Source organism: Cupressus sempervirens, chromosome 6 (assembly GCF_028749045.1).
Source record: "Cupressus sempervirens isolate cs-2001-9-10 chromosome 6, ASM2874904v1, whole genome shotgun sequence".
Taxonomy (NCBI): domain Eukaryota; kingdom Viridiplantae; phylum Streptophyta; class Pinopsida; order Cupressales; family Cupressaceae; genus Cupressus; species Cupressus sempervirens.
In genome coordinates, this window is record NC_143123.1 from 166,558,389 (window position 1) to 166,572,004 (window position 13,616).

Sequence of the window (13,616 nt, forward strand, 5' to 3'; positions counted from 1 at the left end):
ACTCATCACCAATAGCCACACCCTATACAATAAAGAATGTAATTAAATTTCATTGGCACACACAAGCTACAAATATGCATCGATATTTAATCACTTAAAAAACACCTAATTACATTTCCCTTGTCAATGCACTATGGCTCACCCTCTGCACTTTTCCCCCACTGACAGGTGATACTTGGAATAGAAAAGAAAGATTAGAAACCATGCATGTTCTAGTATCAAATAAAAAATCAACAAAAACACAACATAATGTATCATAGATGTCTCAAGGCCAAATGAAATAGCTAAGAGCATGACATCATCAACTTGTCTGAGCTACTCCTTAGTCATCAACTAGACATGAATAAAGATTACATACATGTATAAGTCTTGCATGGGTTAAAATTATTCTACTTTAAAGATTAATTTTAAATGAACTATGTCATAAAAAAAAATTGTATACAATTACCAACACAGAAAGAGCCCACGGCTCTGCATGCCCCTCCTTTCTCACATCAGGGTCTATAATCTCTATAGGCGCACGTGTTATATCCTCCTTCCCAAATAGAAACTGATAATCAAAATGATCACTAATGGAACCTAGACAAAGATTCTTGCACATTATGCAAGTATGGGGCACAGAAACATGTGATGTTCTCATTGATGATGAGCTCGCACGAGCATCATCAACACGGGGAGACAACACTGACCTAGTTTGGGAGATCAATAGCCTACTCAATATGTGGATGGATAGTCTGAGAGTTAAGCCTCTGCAATGATATCAAGATGCTGCATTGGAGGAGGGGGGAGACATCACTAGGGGGGACAAAAGTGTCAACTTTCTTCTGCTAGGCAAAGGGTCTATCTTGGGGAGCTCCTCCTCATATGCCCATGTTGGGCTTCATGCTCTAGCAATTCACCTTGAGGCCCAACACAAATTCAACATACATATTTTTAATGAAATAAAATGGGACCTCTAAATTGTTGTGTGGTGGTTTGTCAAAAACCATTCACTAGTTATTTTTTCACGCATAGCCTCAATTGTGCACCATTTAATTGGTAATTTGAGTTTTGTGCATTTCTATTATTTTACCAGTTTTTGGGTTCGCAAAAAGGTTAACTATATCATCTTTGGTAATGTTTAGGGCCGCAACCTCATCATAGTCCAACCCATCATCAAATAGGGCATGCATTTGCTCATGCAAGTGAAGAGCAACATTTTCCTAATCAATGAGTGTCTAAATATTATAAACTATGGTGTTTAATGTGGATAAAATGGGAGCCAATGTAGGTATATTGTTATATGTGGCTTTAAAACCACTCATTTTAGTAAGAATTTCTTGTATCAAATCTTCAATTCGAGGAGAATTTTGAGGATGCAGTGGATCGTTTGGTGGAGGTTGAGGATTTTGACAGGGTTGTAAAATGTTTGGTGGAGGGTTTCGAGGAACATTATTTCGTGGCTCAATGTTATCACCATCATTCAGGTCAACCATGCCTATTAAATTGCAAAGAATCCAAAAATTACTAATTGTATTAACAGTTTATAATTAAAATGAAAAAACCAATGATTTCTATTAAAAAATCTAATTTTAAATAGAATTCAATGAAAATAATAAAAAAAACAAAAAGATTTGGCTTTTAGTGGATCGAGGTTGCAAAGATCCTATACTTGAAGTTAGATTGGATACATGAAAAGACAACTCTTGTTTGCAATGAGTTCAACGAGTTCACAAAAAAGAAATAACACTCAAGTTTTTTAATTTTATTTTGTGGTCCCAGTTTCAGGGTACTCGATCCCATATTTGTTACCTGATAATATCGGCTATTTGATATGAGATCGGGGACTCAAAAAGGTTTGGTATTGCTTTTTTGCTTTGGTATTAGGATGGGTGGGAAAAAAGTTAGAACGAATTTTGAAATGCTTTTAGATGTTTTAAAACTACAACTTTTACATATCGCCACTTTTTGACAGACTATGATCCTGCACATACCCTCATAATGTATCAAAATATATGTCCTTAATTTCTAAATTTATCAATGAATTGTAAACAAGAATGCCTATGTTACTATAATTAATTAGATATTAATATAACTTTGAATTGTAAAAAAGAATGCCCAAATTAACTCTTAGAATTACAAAATACCATGTACAAACAATTATACACATACTTATAAAATGCTATATATTTGTGATGGGCTCAAAGTTAAATTAAGTAATGTCAATCATATTCACTACAACACTTTCTATTTTTTATCACAATGTAAAACATTTTTCAATTTAAAATTTGTTTCAAATATGCTTCCTTATATTCTTTTTTTCTCCAGAATTTAAAAAATTTAAAATTTGCCTCGAATACGCTTCCTGTATATTCTTTTTGCTACACGAGAATCAAACAAATATATACTAATATATTTTATATATTCAATAGCCATAGAATAGTTTTATTACAGACGTGCAAAATGTTGACCAATGAACAACAAGAGGGTGGACCATTTGCTGCTCTCTCGTCCTTTCAAATGAGATGGAAACCATTAAAAGAATGAAATGCCAGGGAATATGTAAATAATCAATCATGTATACTTGCAGCGCAAATATACTTTGATCGTAAACTAATAGCCTATCAGTGTTATACGTACATAATCAGCTGATGTATATAATTTTCAATCCCCTTAATAGTTATCTTGAGAACATATTCAAGCCAAGGTGTACAGAAAAAGAATATAAGAATGACAATGGAGAGGCAGACATCCATGAAAGCATTCAGATGTACAGTCAAGCCCTCGGTTTATGGTATACATTTGAGGCACTTGATTTACACAGGAGTATGTATATATTTAACAAATACTGCACACATATAGCATTTCATTTTGATTGCTTTGGACCTCAAACTTATACTTAGCTTGAACACAGTTCTTTTGGAGAAACCCAGAATTGCAAAACAGCCTCCTCCAACAAGTCATCGAAGATAAGCTTCTCCACATCTCTCCCAATTTCTTGGGCTTCATCTTCTCCATACAGACCATTATCCCATGATGGATTCCAAATGCTGTTCACACCATTATTGCCAGTATTGAGATCCTTGTGTAGAACATTCTGCACATAATCACCCCCAAAGTTGTTGTGATAAGCCATGAGATCTCCGATGTCATCACTAAGCTCAATCACTAATTCTTGAATGTTTTTCCTTCTCTTTAAACCCATGGGAGCCCTTTTCATTCTCACCAACTTCACTGGTTGCTTCATCTGTAGCCGTATTCTTGCCTTTCTTTTCAATAATTCTCTGATGCAGTCCATCACAAGCTGTCGCTCCAGAGCGTCGCCGGAATGCTCATGTTTGATGTCCTCCTGGCCGGAAATTGACTCCGCTTGTTGCTCTTCTAGTTTGAAGTAAAGCCGAGGATACAGTTCTGCCAGTTCTGCGGCCTCCGCGTTCATGAATGCCGGAATTCTTGTCAATATTTGCCGAACGTAGTCCTTATAATTCATTTCCCCGGCGGTTATCAGTTCCTTGTCGTCGGCATAATTTGACGGATCTGAGTCTTCATCTGACACTGCAAAACTATGGCTTTTGATGTTGTCAGGAGATTTATTGTTGCCGTCGTCAGAACCTGCAAGATCAATACCCATGATTGATAAGCTTAATGCATAAATTACTCAGTATAATGTTACATGTTTTTACATATGGATTAGCCTGCAATGCACAATTAGCAATACCCTTGTTTGATCAGCTTAATGGATAAAATGTTAAAAACCCGTGTTTGATCAGCTTAACGTATTAATAACTTGATACAATGTTAGATGTTTTCACATATGAATTAACCTGCAATGCAGATTTAGCAATACCCATGTTTGATCAGCTTAATGTATGAATTACTTAATATAACGTGAGATGTTTTCACATTTGGATTAGCCTGCAATGCAGAATTAGCAATACCCATGCTTGATCAGCTTAATTGACAAAATGTTAAATATAATGTCGAATGTTTACACATATGGATTAGCCTGTAAGCGCAGAATCAATTACTAACCTTCCAGATGATTTGGCAGAGACGATGGATGTTCTTCTCCTTCGTTTTCATCATCTGCAGTTTCTTCTTGATCATCTTGGCAAGCGTCTGCTTCTGCGGGTGGGTTTAATTCAGCGATTGGACTCGTCGATTCCTCGGGGCTATTATGATGCTGAATACTGCCTGAAGACTCTGAATTTTCATCCTGCGAAACAGACTGCAAGCTTTTGACCTGCACCAATCATTAATGGCATTTAATTGATGTGTTGTTGCATTTAATAATGGGTATGTGATTACAAACAGAACAGTTTCTAGGCAGTACCTATCTACGAATTAGTTTGAAAAAAGGAAGTTTAAAGAACTTACGTTACGATTCTCAGGTGTTTCTTCGACTCTGTCAAGGCGCAATTGAGATTTTGCCTCATTCGTATCACCATTCATCTCGACGGTGGAAGCATTTTGGCTTATGGGATGAACAGGAATTGGAGTAGCATGTTTAGAATGCACCTTTGACGGAATTCGCTCTGTGGGCGCTAGATGCGAGGCGAGACGAGGCGGCCTTGAGATGCTTTCTTTCGCCTTGGTGCGGACTGGTTTCTGTTTCTCTGGTTTTGATAGCACCTTCTTGTTATTCACCTTGGAAATCCTGTCGCTCCTTCTCCGCTTGATCTCCTGCAAAACAGAAGAAGACGGAGGAGGAAGTTGCGACTTAGAATGCTTCTGCGCCGCTCCATTTTCGGTCCTTTGCTTTGGGGATTTAATTGCACCCTCAGGATTGATTGAAATATTCTTCTTCTTGGATTGTCCTTCATTTGCCGGTTTGCCCAATTCAGATTTATTCAAGCTTTTGTTCTTCTTCTTGGATTCGGTGCTCTTGACCGGATTCATCTCTGGATGCAATTCCACTGCTTTTGACGGACTCTCATGGGCGTGCCGCTGTCCTGCGCTGGAGTCAGCATTCAGAGGCTTTATAATAACTATATCAGATTGAGAAGATGGTTCTTTGGCAACGGATTTATTGGTGGACTTCTTGGGCTTCTCCTTTTCTTGTAGATGCTCGTGCACTCTCCTCGCGGTCACGGGCTTCAAAACAATGGTCTCCCTGTGATTCAGATCATCCTCAACCTTCTGTTTGGATTGATCGGCGGCAGGCCGTAAAAGCCCTTTTACTTCCATTGCCTCCAGAATCTGTTTCAATGTTTTGCGCTCCTGTTGCGGTTCCACAGAATGCAAACGCTTCAATTTCTCAGACAACTCCTCTTGAAAGCTCGGTTTGGGCGGAACCTGCTGTTTAATTCGTTTAAGCGCGGCCATGATAGTGTCGTCCTCTTCCGCCTTAACATGAACATCCCGTACAAAATCCTTTGGCTGTGCAATTTGCAGAATTGGTCGACGAATCGAATCCTGCAGCCTGGGCTTCTCGGGCTTCAATCCTCTTCCTCCCTCCAAGGATCTGCTCGAATCAACTCTATTGGGAACAGCGTCAGGCGGCAGGGGAGATGAATCCGAAGGCATCTCTTCCAAGCCCATCAGTCGAGCAATGACATTGGGAATTCTCTTCTTAGCGACAACCTGTAAATTTCTAGAATTCGGAACAGAATCTGAATCGGGAGGCCTGAAATTGATGTTACCATTTATGTTCTTACCGTATAGCAATTTCTGCCTATTAAGGCTGGTCCGAATGGCATCCCTGAGATCCCGATTCGACGATTTCCTAAATTCTCTGGCATCTAACGACAGCCTGGGAGGCTCTCTCCATCCGTCAAATGAATCCCTCGGATCTTCCTCTTCATCCTCCTCAACCTTCTGCTTTGAAAACGGCAACAATTCCTTGAGATCCACAGATTGTCGACGCCTTTCCACAGTCTTAACACCTCCTGAGGCCTTCTGAAGCCTGGACAAAATCCGCAGAGACTCCTCCAAATCCATGGCGCCCTTCAACAAATCCCTGTTACCCTGCTGTTTCTTCAAAATATCACCGAGCTTCACTGCGTCTTTTGAGATTTGCATAAAAGAGGTTGCCTGTGCATTGCTGTGAATAGCCGGTGGATCGACCTCGCCCAGGTCGAGAGATCGATTCTGGCGGCGGTGGTGATCCTGAGATTTTCTGAAATTCTTGGAATTATTATTATAAGCAGCAAGAATGTGCATGGAATTGGTGAAGGCGCCAGGAGCCGTTTCATCATTCCCATTCTGACGCCGAGCGCCAATTCCGCTGGATCCCGCGGCATTTTTATTTATTGAATTGACTTTGTGCCTTTCTTCTCTTTGTTGCTGACGATGGAGATCTGGAATAATATTATTAGTATTGGAATAGTAACAGAGTGCCAACTCTGGCAGAGGGTTCACTGGTTTGGAAGAAGTGTGTGTCTCATGCGCAACAGATGCCAACTCATGTCTTCCTCTTGACGCTTCTCTTCCGTCCCTTCTTCGCCTGCTACTGTTCCGCCTGTCATCCCACTCCTACGCACCCAAATGCAAAAATTCCACCCCATTTTTTAACATGAAAGATTTTGTTTCTTTGATTTTTTCTTCATCATCCAGTACAAAAATGAAAATCAGATGCCAAAAATATCTCACACAAACATAATTTGAACGCATGAGAGAGCTTACGTATGCCTTGTCACCGTCATCTTCCCAGCTGGACCGGACACTGACAAGCCGCTTCTCATGTACCTCAATCTCTGCACATTATCATTAGGTGTATAAACAATGAATATCTTCTCATTGGCGTATATACACAATAAGTGTCTTCAGGGAAACTGATAAACATACAATATAAACTATATCTTCTTATTGTATATACCCTCTAAATATCTTCCTATGGGAGTATTTACAATGTCTTCACAGAAACTGAAATAAAAAAGACATTATGTAAAAAAAAAAATTATATATATTTTTTAGATATACACAGTGAGTATCTTCAGGAAAACCTACAAGATAAATTATAAATATCTTATTAATGGAGTATATATACTATAAATATATTCCTATTGGAGTGTATACGCAGTGTCTTCACAGAAACTGAAATACCTAAGACACCATATAATTTTTTCAGCATCTACATTGGCATATATACAGACAATGAATATCTTCACAGAAATTGAAATACCTAAAACATTATAAATAAATTTTGAGTATCAGCATTAGTCTCTATGCACATAATGAAATATCTTCACAGAAACTGAAATACAGAAGCATTAATATACACAAGATTTAAATTATGAATATGCTGCCATTGACATATATACACAGTGAATATCTTCACTGAAGCTGACATCTTTTATCTTTAAGACTTTGCATGAATTATGAGTAGAAAATATCTTCAATTGACACATTTACACAATGAATAACTTCAGACACTGAATTATGAATACAAAATATCTACAGTTGATGTATATACACAACGAGTAACTTCAGACACTGAAATACCCGAGACGTTGATATACACACAATAAAATTATGAATATCTTCCCATTGGCGTACATACACAATGTATATCTGACACAAACCAGAATATCTTCAGGAAAGACGTCGATATACACACAAAATATACATCCTTACCTTGACGAGGAGCCTGAACGTAGTAAGATCCCCGCTGCTCTTTGATAACGTTATTCCGCTCGTCAATGAGCCCCAGAAGTCGTTTCTGCAAGCGTATATCCTCAACAAGTTTCTGATGGAGCTTCGTACTCATTGCTAACACACAGCAGGACAGCTTTTGAGATCCTGAACAGTTCGCTTCTTCAAGATAACCCGGAATGAATAAACACCTGCAACATCCATAATATTCCTCTTCATTGATGCACACTTATCTAAAATTGAATCTGCAGCAGAGAACTTTTAAAGCGTTCAGTTTTCTTACCAGATCAAGATATTTATCCACTGATGGTTATTACCGCCAAATGCTTGCGGCAGCATCACCAGCATCCATTAATCTCCCCTACTATCCTCAGAAAAAAACAAAAGAAAGAAAAAGATAAATATGTTTGGGATCACAAGTATATAACCGGAATGGCGATGAGTAAACGTGAAAGGCGTTAAATGAAATCACGCGCGCGCAACCGCCGGAGGCGGCGACAGACAAACAGCAACCAGTCACATTCCTACCTAACGAAAGCTCACCTAAATCTTAACGTATTGTAGGTCTGTAGCGTAGACGGAAATATTTCTGCTAACTGCCTTCTGATTTACAACCCGACCTACTGTCTGTCCCGATTTCTACTCCACTTGGTGACTCAAAACAACCTTAATCGTTTTGTCTGTTGACCTGTTAATGTCTGCTGTTCTCAGTGCCTGTCATTCAAATTTTTAATCTTTACTTAGTCTGCACTTCCAAGTTTCCCAATTCAGAATCAGAAGCACGCCCCAAGAAAGTTAGGAGAATGCTTTAATGACATTCAATCATCTTGTTAAATCATTCAATTTGCCATTAACCTCAAGAATTTAAACCAGACTAAAAACTCATGCGAATTCTTTAATTACATTCAATCTTCTCCTTATATCATTCAACAACACATTGACCTCCAAAATTTATACCTGATTGAATCTCGGGCGAATTTTTTAAATTCAATCTTTTTATTAAATTGTTCAACTTAATATTAACCTTCAGAATTTATAATCCGTTTAAACCTAGGGTGAATTCTTTAATAGCATTCAATTTAAACTTGATTATACCTAGGGTTAATAGCATTCGATCTTCTTGTTAAATCCTTCAATTTAACACATTAACTTCCAGAATCAAATTCTTTAATAATTTATCTTCTGGAATCAAATTCTTTAATAACAATCAATCTTCTGTTTGTCTGCTGTTAGATTATATGCTTTGGGATTGATTTTTTTTTTGCAAGGGTTCAGTACTTTGGTTTTGATACTGATTAAGACAATCAATCTTCTTGTTAAAGCATCACCTAGATCCAATGAGTGCTAAGTGTTCCATTTATTTTCATGAGAGATGGATTCATGTTGAATCACTACTCATGAAACGTGGGTCAATGAGTTTGACTCAAAATCACACAGTTAAATCCTGACAGCAATATCACAATTCAATTTACCATTTATCTACGGCATTTAAACCTGAATATTTAAACTCAGATAAATTCTTTAACAACATTCAATCATCTCGTAAAATCATTCAATCTACCATTAACTTCCAGAATTTAAACCTGATTAAAACTCGGGGGAATTCTTTAAAAACTTTCAATCTTCTTGCCAAATCGTTCAATTTATCATTAACCTGATTGATGCTCAGCACCGACTGATGATAGATCCAACTCCAATCCCGGTCTCAATTTTAACAATAATTAAAAGCACATGGAATCAATTTTGAAATGGTTTCTGTTGTCAAGACAACACGGCACACCAAACTAGAGAAATATTTATTTAATTCCGGGATTTGGATGGTGAAGTTTTACAGGCATAAATCATAATAAATGTACTTCCTTTTGACCGTTCTTGCATTGAAAACTATAAAGCGTGAAATTTACCGGCTGAATATTTTTAAGTTTTCCGTGTTAAAAAGAAAGCGTATCAGCTATTGCCGAATCGACATTCGGAACATATCGACCAGCAAAAAGTCACGCTTGCTTGCAAATAAATTTGAATTGCATTATGATTATTATTATTATTCAATATTAAAGTGTGGATTTACGTCTAACAACGATGTTATAACAAATTTAGTTTATTATTATTTATTATTTATAGTAGCTTCACACAGTCCTGACCATGACAAGAAAACTACATCATAACATGGTATCTTTGTATCCACGTCATCTCTACAAAAATAAATCATTTTATTATAATGAAGTATAACTAGCACTTGTACCAAAAGGAGGTGCAATGGTTATGCAGATAGTTATATATAGTAAATAATATGCTATAGAAAAAACAAGAAACATGATATTTTAAAAACAAAGGTCCTAACAATCACAATTTGATTGAAATAGCCACATATTATTATTATTAAATGTCTTCAATGACACAAACTTGGTCTAAAATAAACAAGCACAAAATGTCTAAATCTAGGTGGGAAAGACGCCAAGAAAGGTTAATGAATTTGGTTTCAAGCATGTAGAAAATACAATTGATTTTCCATGTTGTCTTATCTCTCTTCATGCCTCTCCCATGCCTATGCCTTGGTCATTAGATTGCTTCTCCATGGCTTCCCCACATACCACATGATGGACATACTTAATCTTCTGCACATATCACCTCCTCAACTTGCTAGCCAACAATGGATCTACCACCTCATCCTCCTACCTCCATATTATCTATGTCCCTGAATTTTACAACTGCAACTTCAAGTGCATTAAGGTTTAGGGTTCGGGTGTAATTCAGAATCCTAGAATTTTTTTTGGGTAAGACAACAAATAATTCCTGTTAAAATCCAAGTATAATGATCTATCGACTATTTTATTACTTCCATATTCATTCAAATTGGTATACAATTCATGTTGCTTGAAGGAAACAAAAAACATCTTTTCATGCTGACATGTAGGTCCACCTTAAACTTGAAGACAAAGTCTTGCCAGTGACAATCTACATAAACCTATGAATAACCTATTCTTGAAATCTTATCTACTTTTTTCAATTATTCAAATATTTATAAGTATTGAACTTTAAGCTTGATTACTATTTTCAATAAATCAATTATTTCAACATTTTAAATTTGATTTCTCATTACAAATTAGACTTGCAAATAAAATAAACTTGTCTTCCTTCAAATAAAATAAAATGATTTTTTAAAATTTTTCCTTTTTAAATATCATAATTATCACTTTGAATAACTCTAAGAAAACATAACTAAAATAATCATAGCTTCTAATTAGGTGAGATTTATTTCTCCAAATTCATTTTAGATGTGATAAGAAATGTATAATATGTTTAGAATTTAAATAATATATATATGTTGGAAATGTAGATGGAGTAACTAAGAGGGGGGTGGGGTGGGCGAGGGGGAGGGTGAATCAGTTATCACAAAAAAAAATTCCACAGATCCCTTAGATGTCAAACAAGTTACTTACTGCTGTCACTTGGTAAACATTCACAAAAATGCTGTAACTCGGTAGATTAATTTGTTACTGATATTTAAGTATTCATAATTATTAACATGCATGCAAAAGTAAATAACATGAACACAAGAGACACCAAATTTAACATGAAAACCCAATATGGGAAAAACCACCAAGTAACTAGCTACCAATTTTCACTCTTCTGAAGTGAGCCCTGTTAGGAGCCAACCTTGTCAAAGGTTTACAAAACATACTGTTAGAGGATTTCTTCACCCTGTTAGGAGTGGCCTTGTTAGAGGTCTTTAAAAAAATTCAACTAAACTGTCACCTTGTTTGAGGATTTGCAAAATGGCTGTTAAACCAACAATGTTAAGAGATTTTGGAATCACTGCTACAATGGTTAGAAAGTAACAATGAAATGACCTAAATAAGATGCAACTAAAATTTCTGATTATAGATCTCTATTCTGCACCATTAGATCCTCCTTGATCAAATATAGTTTTGCTACTCCTTAATGATCTCTGATCATCCTTCAAAATTCACTCTCGCAATAATCAATCCACCTTCACATTCATATCACATCAAATTCATCACCCTTAAAATTTGCAACTTGACCTCTCATATATACCATTCAGATTATCAAGTCGGCTCAATTACAAGTTACGATCACCTATAATCATTACCGTAGTTGGCTGGAAATAATACTTAAAACAATTAAGCATTAAATCATAAATTAACAAATTTCCTTACTGGCTGACCCTACTCGGTAAACACTACTTCAGAAACAATTTTTTGAGTTAACCATCTCAACTCGGTTAACACTACAAATTCTGTGAAATCCTTTGGCTACCAAGTGAACTCAGTAAGAACTAAATTTCCTTTGCTGACCATGAGAGCTCGGTAAGAATTGTTTTCTACCACATTTTCCTTTGATGACCGAGTGAGCTCGGTAGACACTGAATTTCCTTTGCTAACCTTGAAAGCTCGATAACAACTATCTGTACAAGGTAAAGTTTGAGAACGATCGGTAGACACTGTAAATCTTATTGCAAACCAATTGAGCTCGGTAAGTGCTAATAGATGACTTGTATGACATTTGTGTAACATCAAAGACAACACACAATTGGATAATTGTATCCAACAATCTCCCTCTTTGGCATTGATGGCAACACAACAGGTCATAGCATAATGAAATTTGAGAACAAGACTTTCTCTAATAGAAGGTTTTCTCCCTCTAGAATTTTACACCTCAAACTTCAGTTATTTGTAGGAAAACTCTCCCTCTTTCATAGTAATCTTTCCCTCTTGCATAAACTCTCTTTCTTGCAAATTTCAGAAAGGTATGACAGTAAACTCTCCCTCTTTGACAACACATGTGAAAGACAACACAATTCAAATAAATTTCATTGTACCTTAAGTACTGATTCATATGCAATGTCTTCATTACTTTGCTGCATCAATTGATAGATCTTCAACTCTGTTCCTGTTGATGCATCACTAAAACTATATTTTAGTGAGCTTCAGATAGGGGAATGACCCCTAACTTACCTCTTAGATACAAGAATGCACCCTTAGGTAAAGGCTTTGTCAATATGTTAGCAATTTGTTCTTTTGTATGGACATATTCCAATCTGATCTCCTTATCCTGCACCAATTCTCCGACAAAGTGATACTTTATAGCAATATACTTGATTTTGGAATGCATCACTAGATTCTTTGAAATGTTGATTGCACTTGTATTATCACAAAAAATGCCAACTGGTTCTTTAATCTCTACCTTCATGCCTTCCAATAATTGTTTAAACCAAACAATGTTTGAACAGTTTACTGCTGCTGCAACATATTCTGCCTTTGCTGTAGATAGGGATGTACAATTTTGCTTTTTACTTGTCCAAGAAACCAACCTCTTTCCAAGAAAGAAAGCTCCTCCACTTGTACTCTTTTTGTCATCAACGTTTCCTACCCAATCTGCATTAGTAAACACTTTTAAATCCATATTTCTTCCAAGTTTATATCATAATTCATAATCTTCAGTGCCTTTCAAATATCTCATGATCCTTTTGATTGCCATCATATGATTTTCTCTTGGTTTTGCTGAAAATCTTGCTACAATACTAACTGCAAGGGCAATATCAGGTCATGTATGCACTACATACTGCAACTTTCCAATCATAGATCTATACAATGTTTGATCCACTTCCTTTGATTCATCATCCTTAGTAAGTTTTAATCTAGTAGACATAGGAGTCCCAACTGGTTTGTGTAGTCTTCCATACCAAATTTTTTCAGTATCTCCTTGATATATTTTGATTGAGTGATGTAGATACCATTATTATTTTGCTAAATTTGAAGACCAACAAAGAATTTGATCTCACCAAACATTGACATTTCAAATTCCTTGTTCATTTTCTCTGAGAATTCTTTACATTGATCATCATTTCCTGTAAACAAAGTATCATCCACAAATATTTCTACCAAAACAATCTTATTATTTGGTCCTTCCTTGATATACAAGCTACTGTTATCATTATTTCTTTGAAAACCAATTCGAATAAGATAGTTATTCAACCTCTCATACCATGCTCTAGGGGCTTGCTTCAGACCATACAATGCTTT

The 13,616-nt window shown here is 36.3% G+C and overlaps 1 protein-coding gene across 2 annotated transcripts; it reads right to left on the minus strand.

Annotated features, from left to right (window-relative positions):
- Positions 1 to 2,371: 2,371 nt before the first annotated feature.
- On the minus strand, positions 2,372 to 9,520 carry LOC149551778 (uncharacterized). 2 transcript variants are annotated; one of them, XM_089787268.1, is made up of 8 exons: positions 9,156 to 9,520; positions 8,116 to 8,286; positions 7,856 to 7,936; positions 7,555 to 7,763; positions 6,604 to 6,674; positions 4,357 to 6,453; positions 4,012 to 4,222; positions 2,372 to 3,591 (listed from the first exon to the last, which is right to left on the minus strand). In XM_089787268.1, exons 3-8 carry the CDS (start codon positions 7,918 to 7,920, stop codon positions 2,879 to 2,881), a joined length of 3,366 nt encoding a protein of 1,121 aa, XP_089643394.1. In that variant the 5' UTR covers positions 7,921 to 7,936; positions 8,116 to 8,286; positions 9,156 to 9,520; the 3' UTR covers positions 2,372 to 2,878. The 2 variants fall into 2 exon arrangements, with proteins under 2 accessions (XP_089643394.1, XP_089643393.1); XM_089787267.1 differs by lacking the exons at positions 8,116 to 8,286; positions 9,156 to 9,520 and having other exon boundaries at positions 7,856 to 8,090.
- Between the last annotated feature and the right edge of the window lie 4,096 nt (positions 9,521 to 13,616).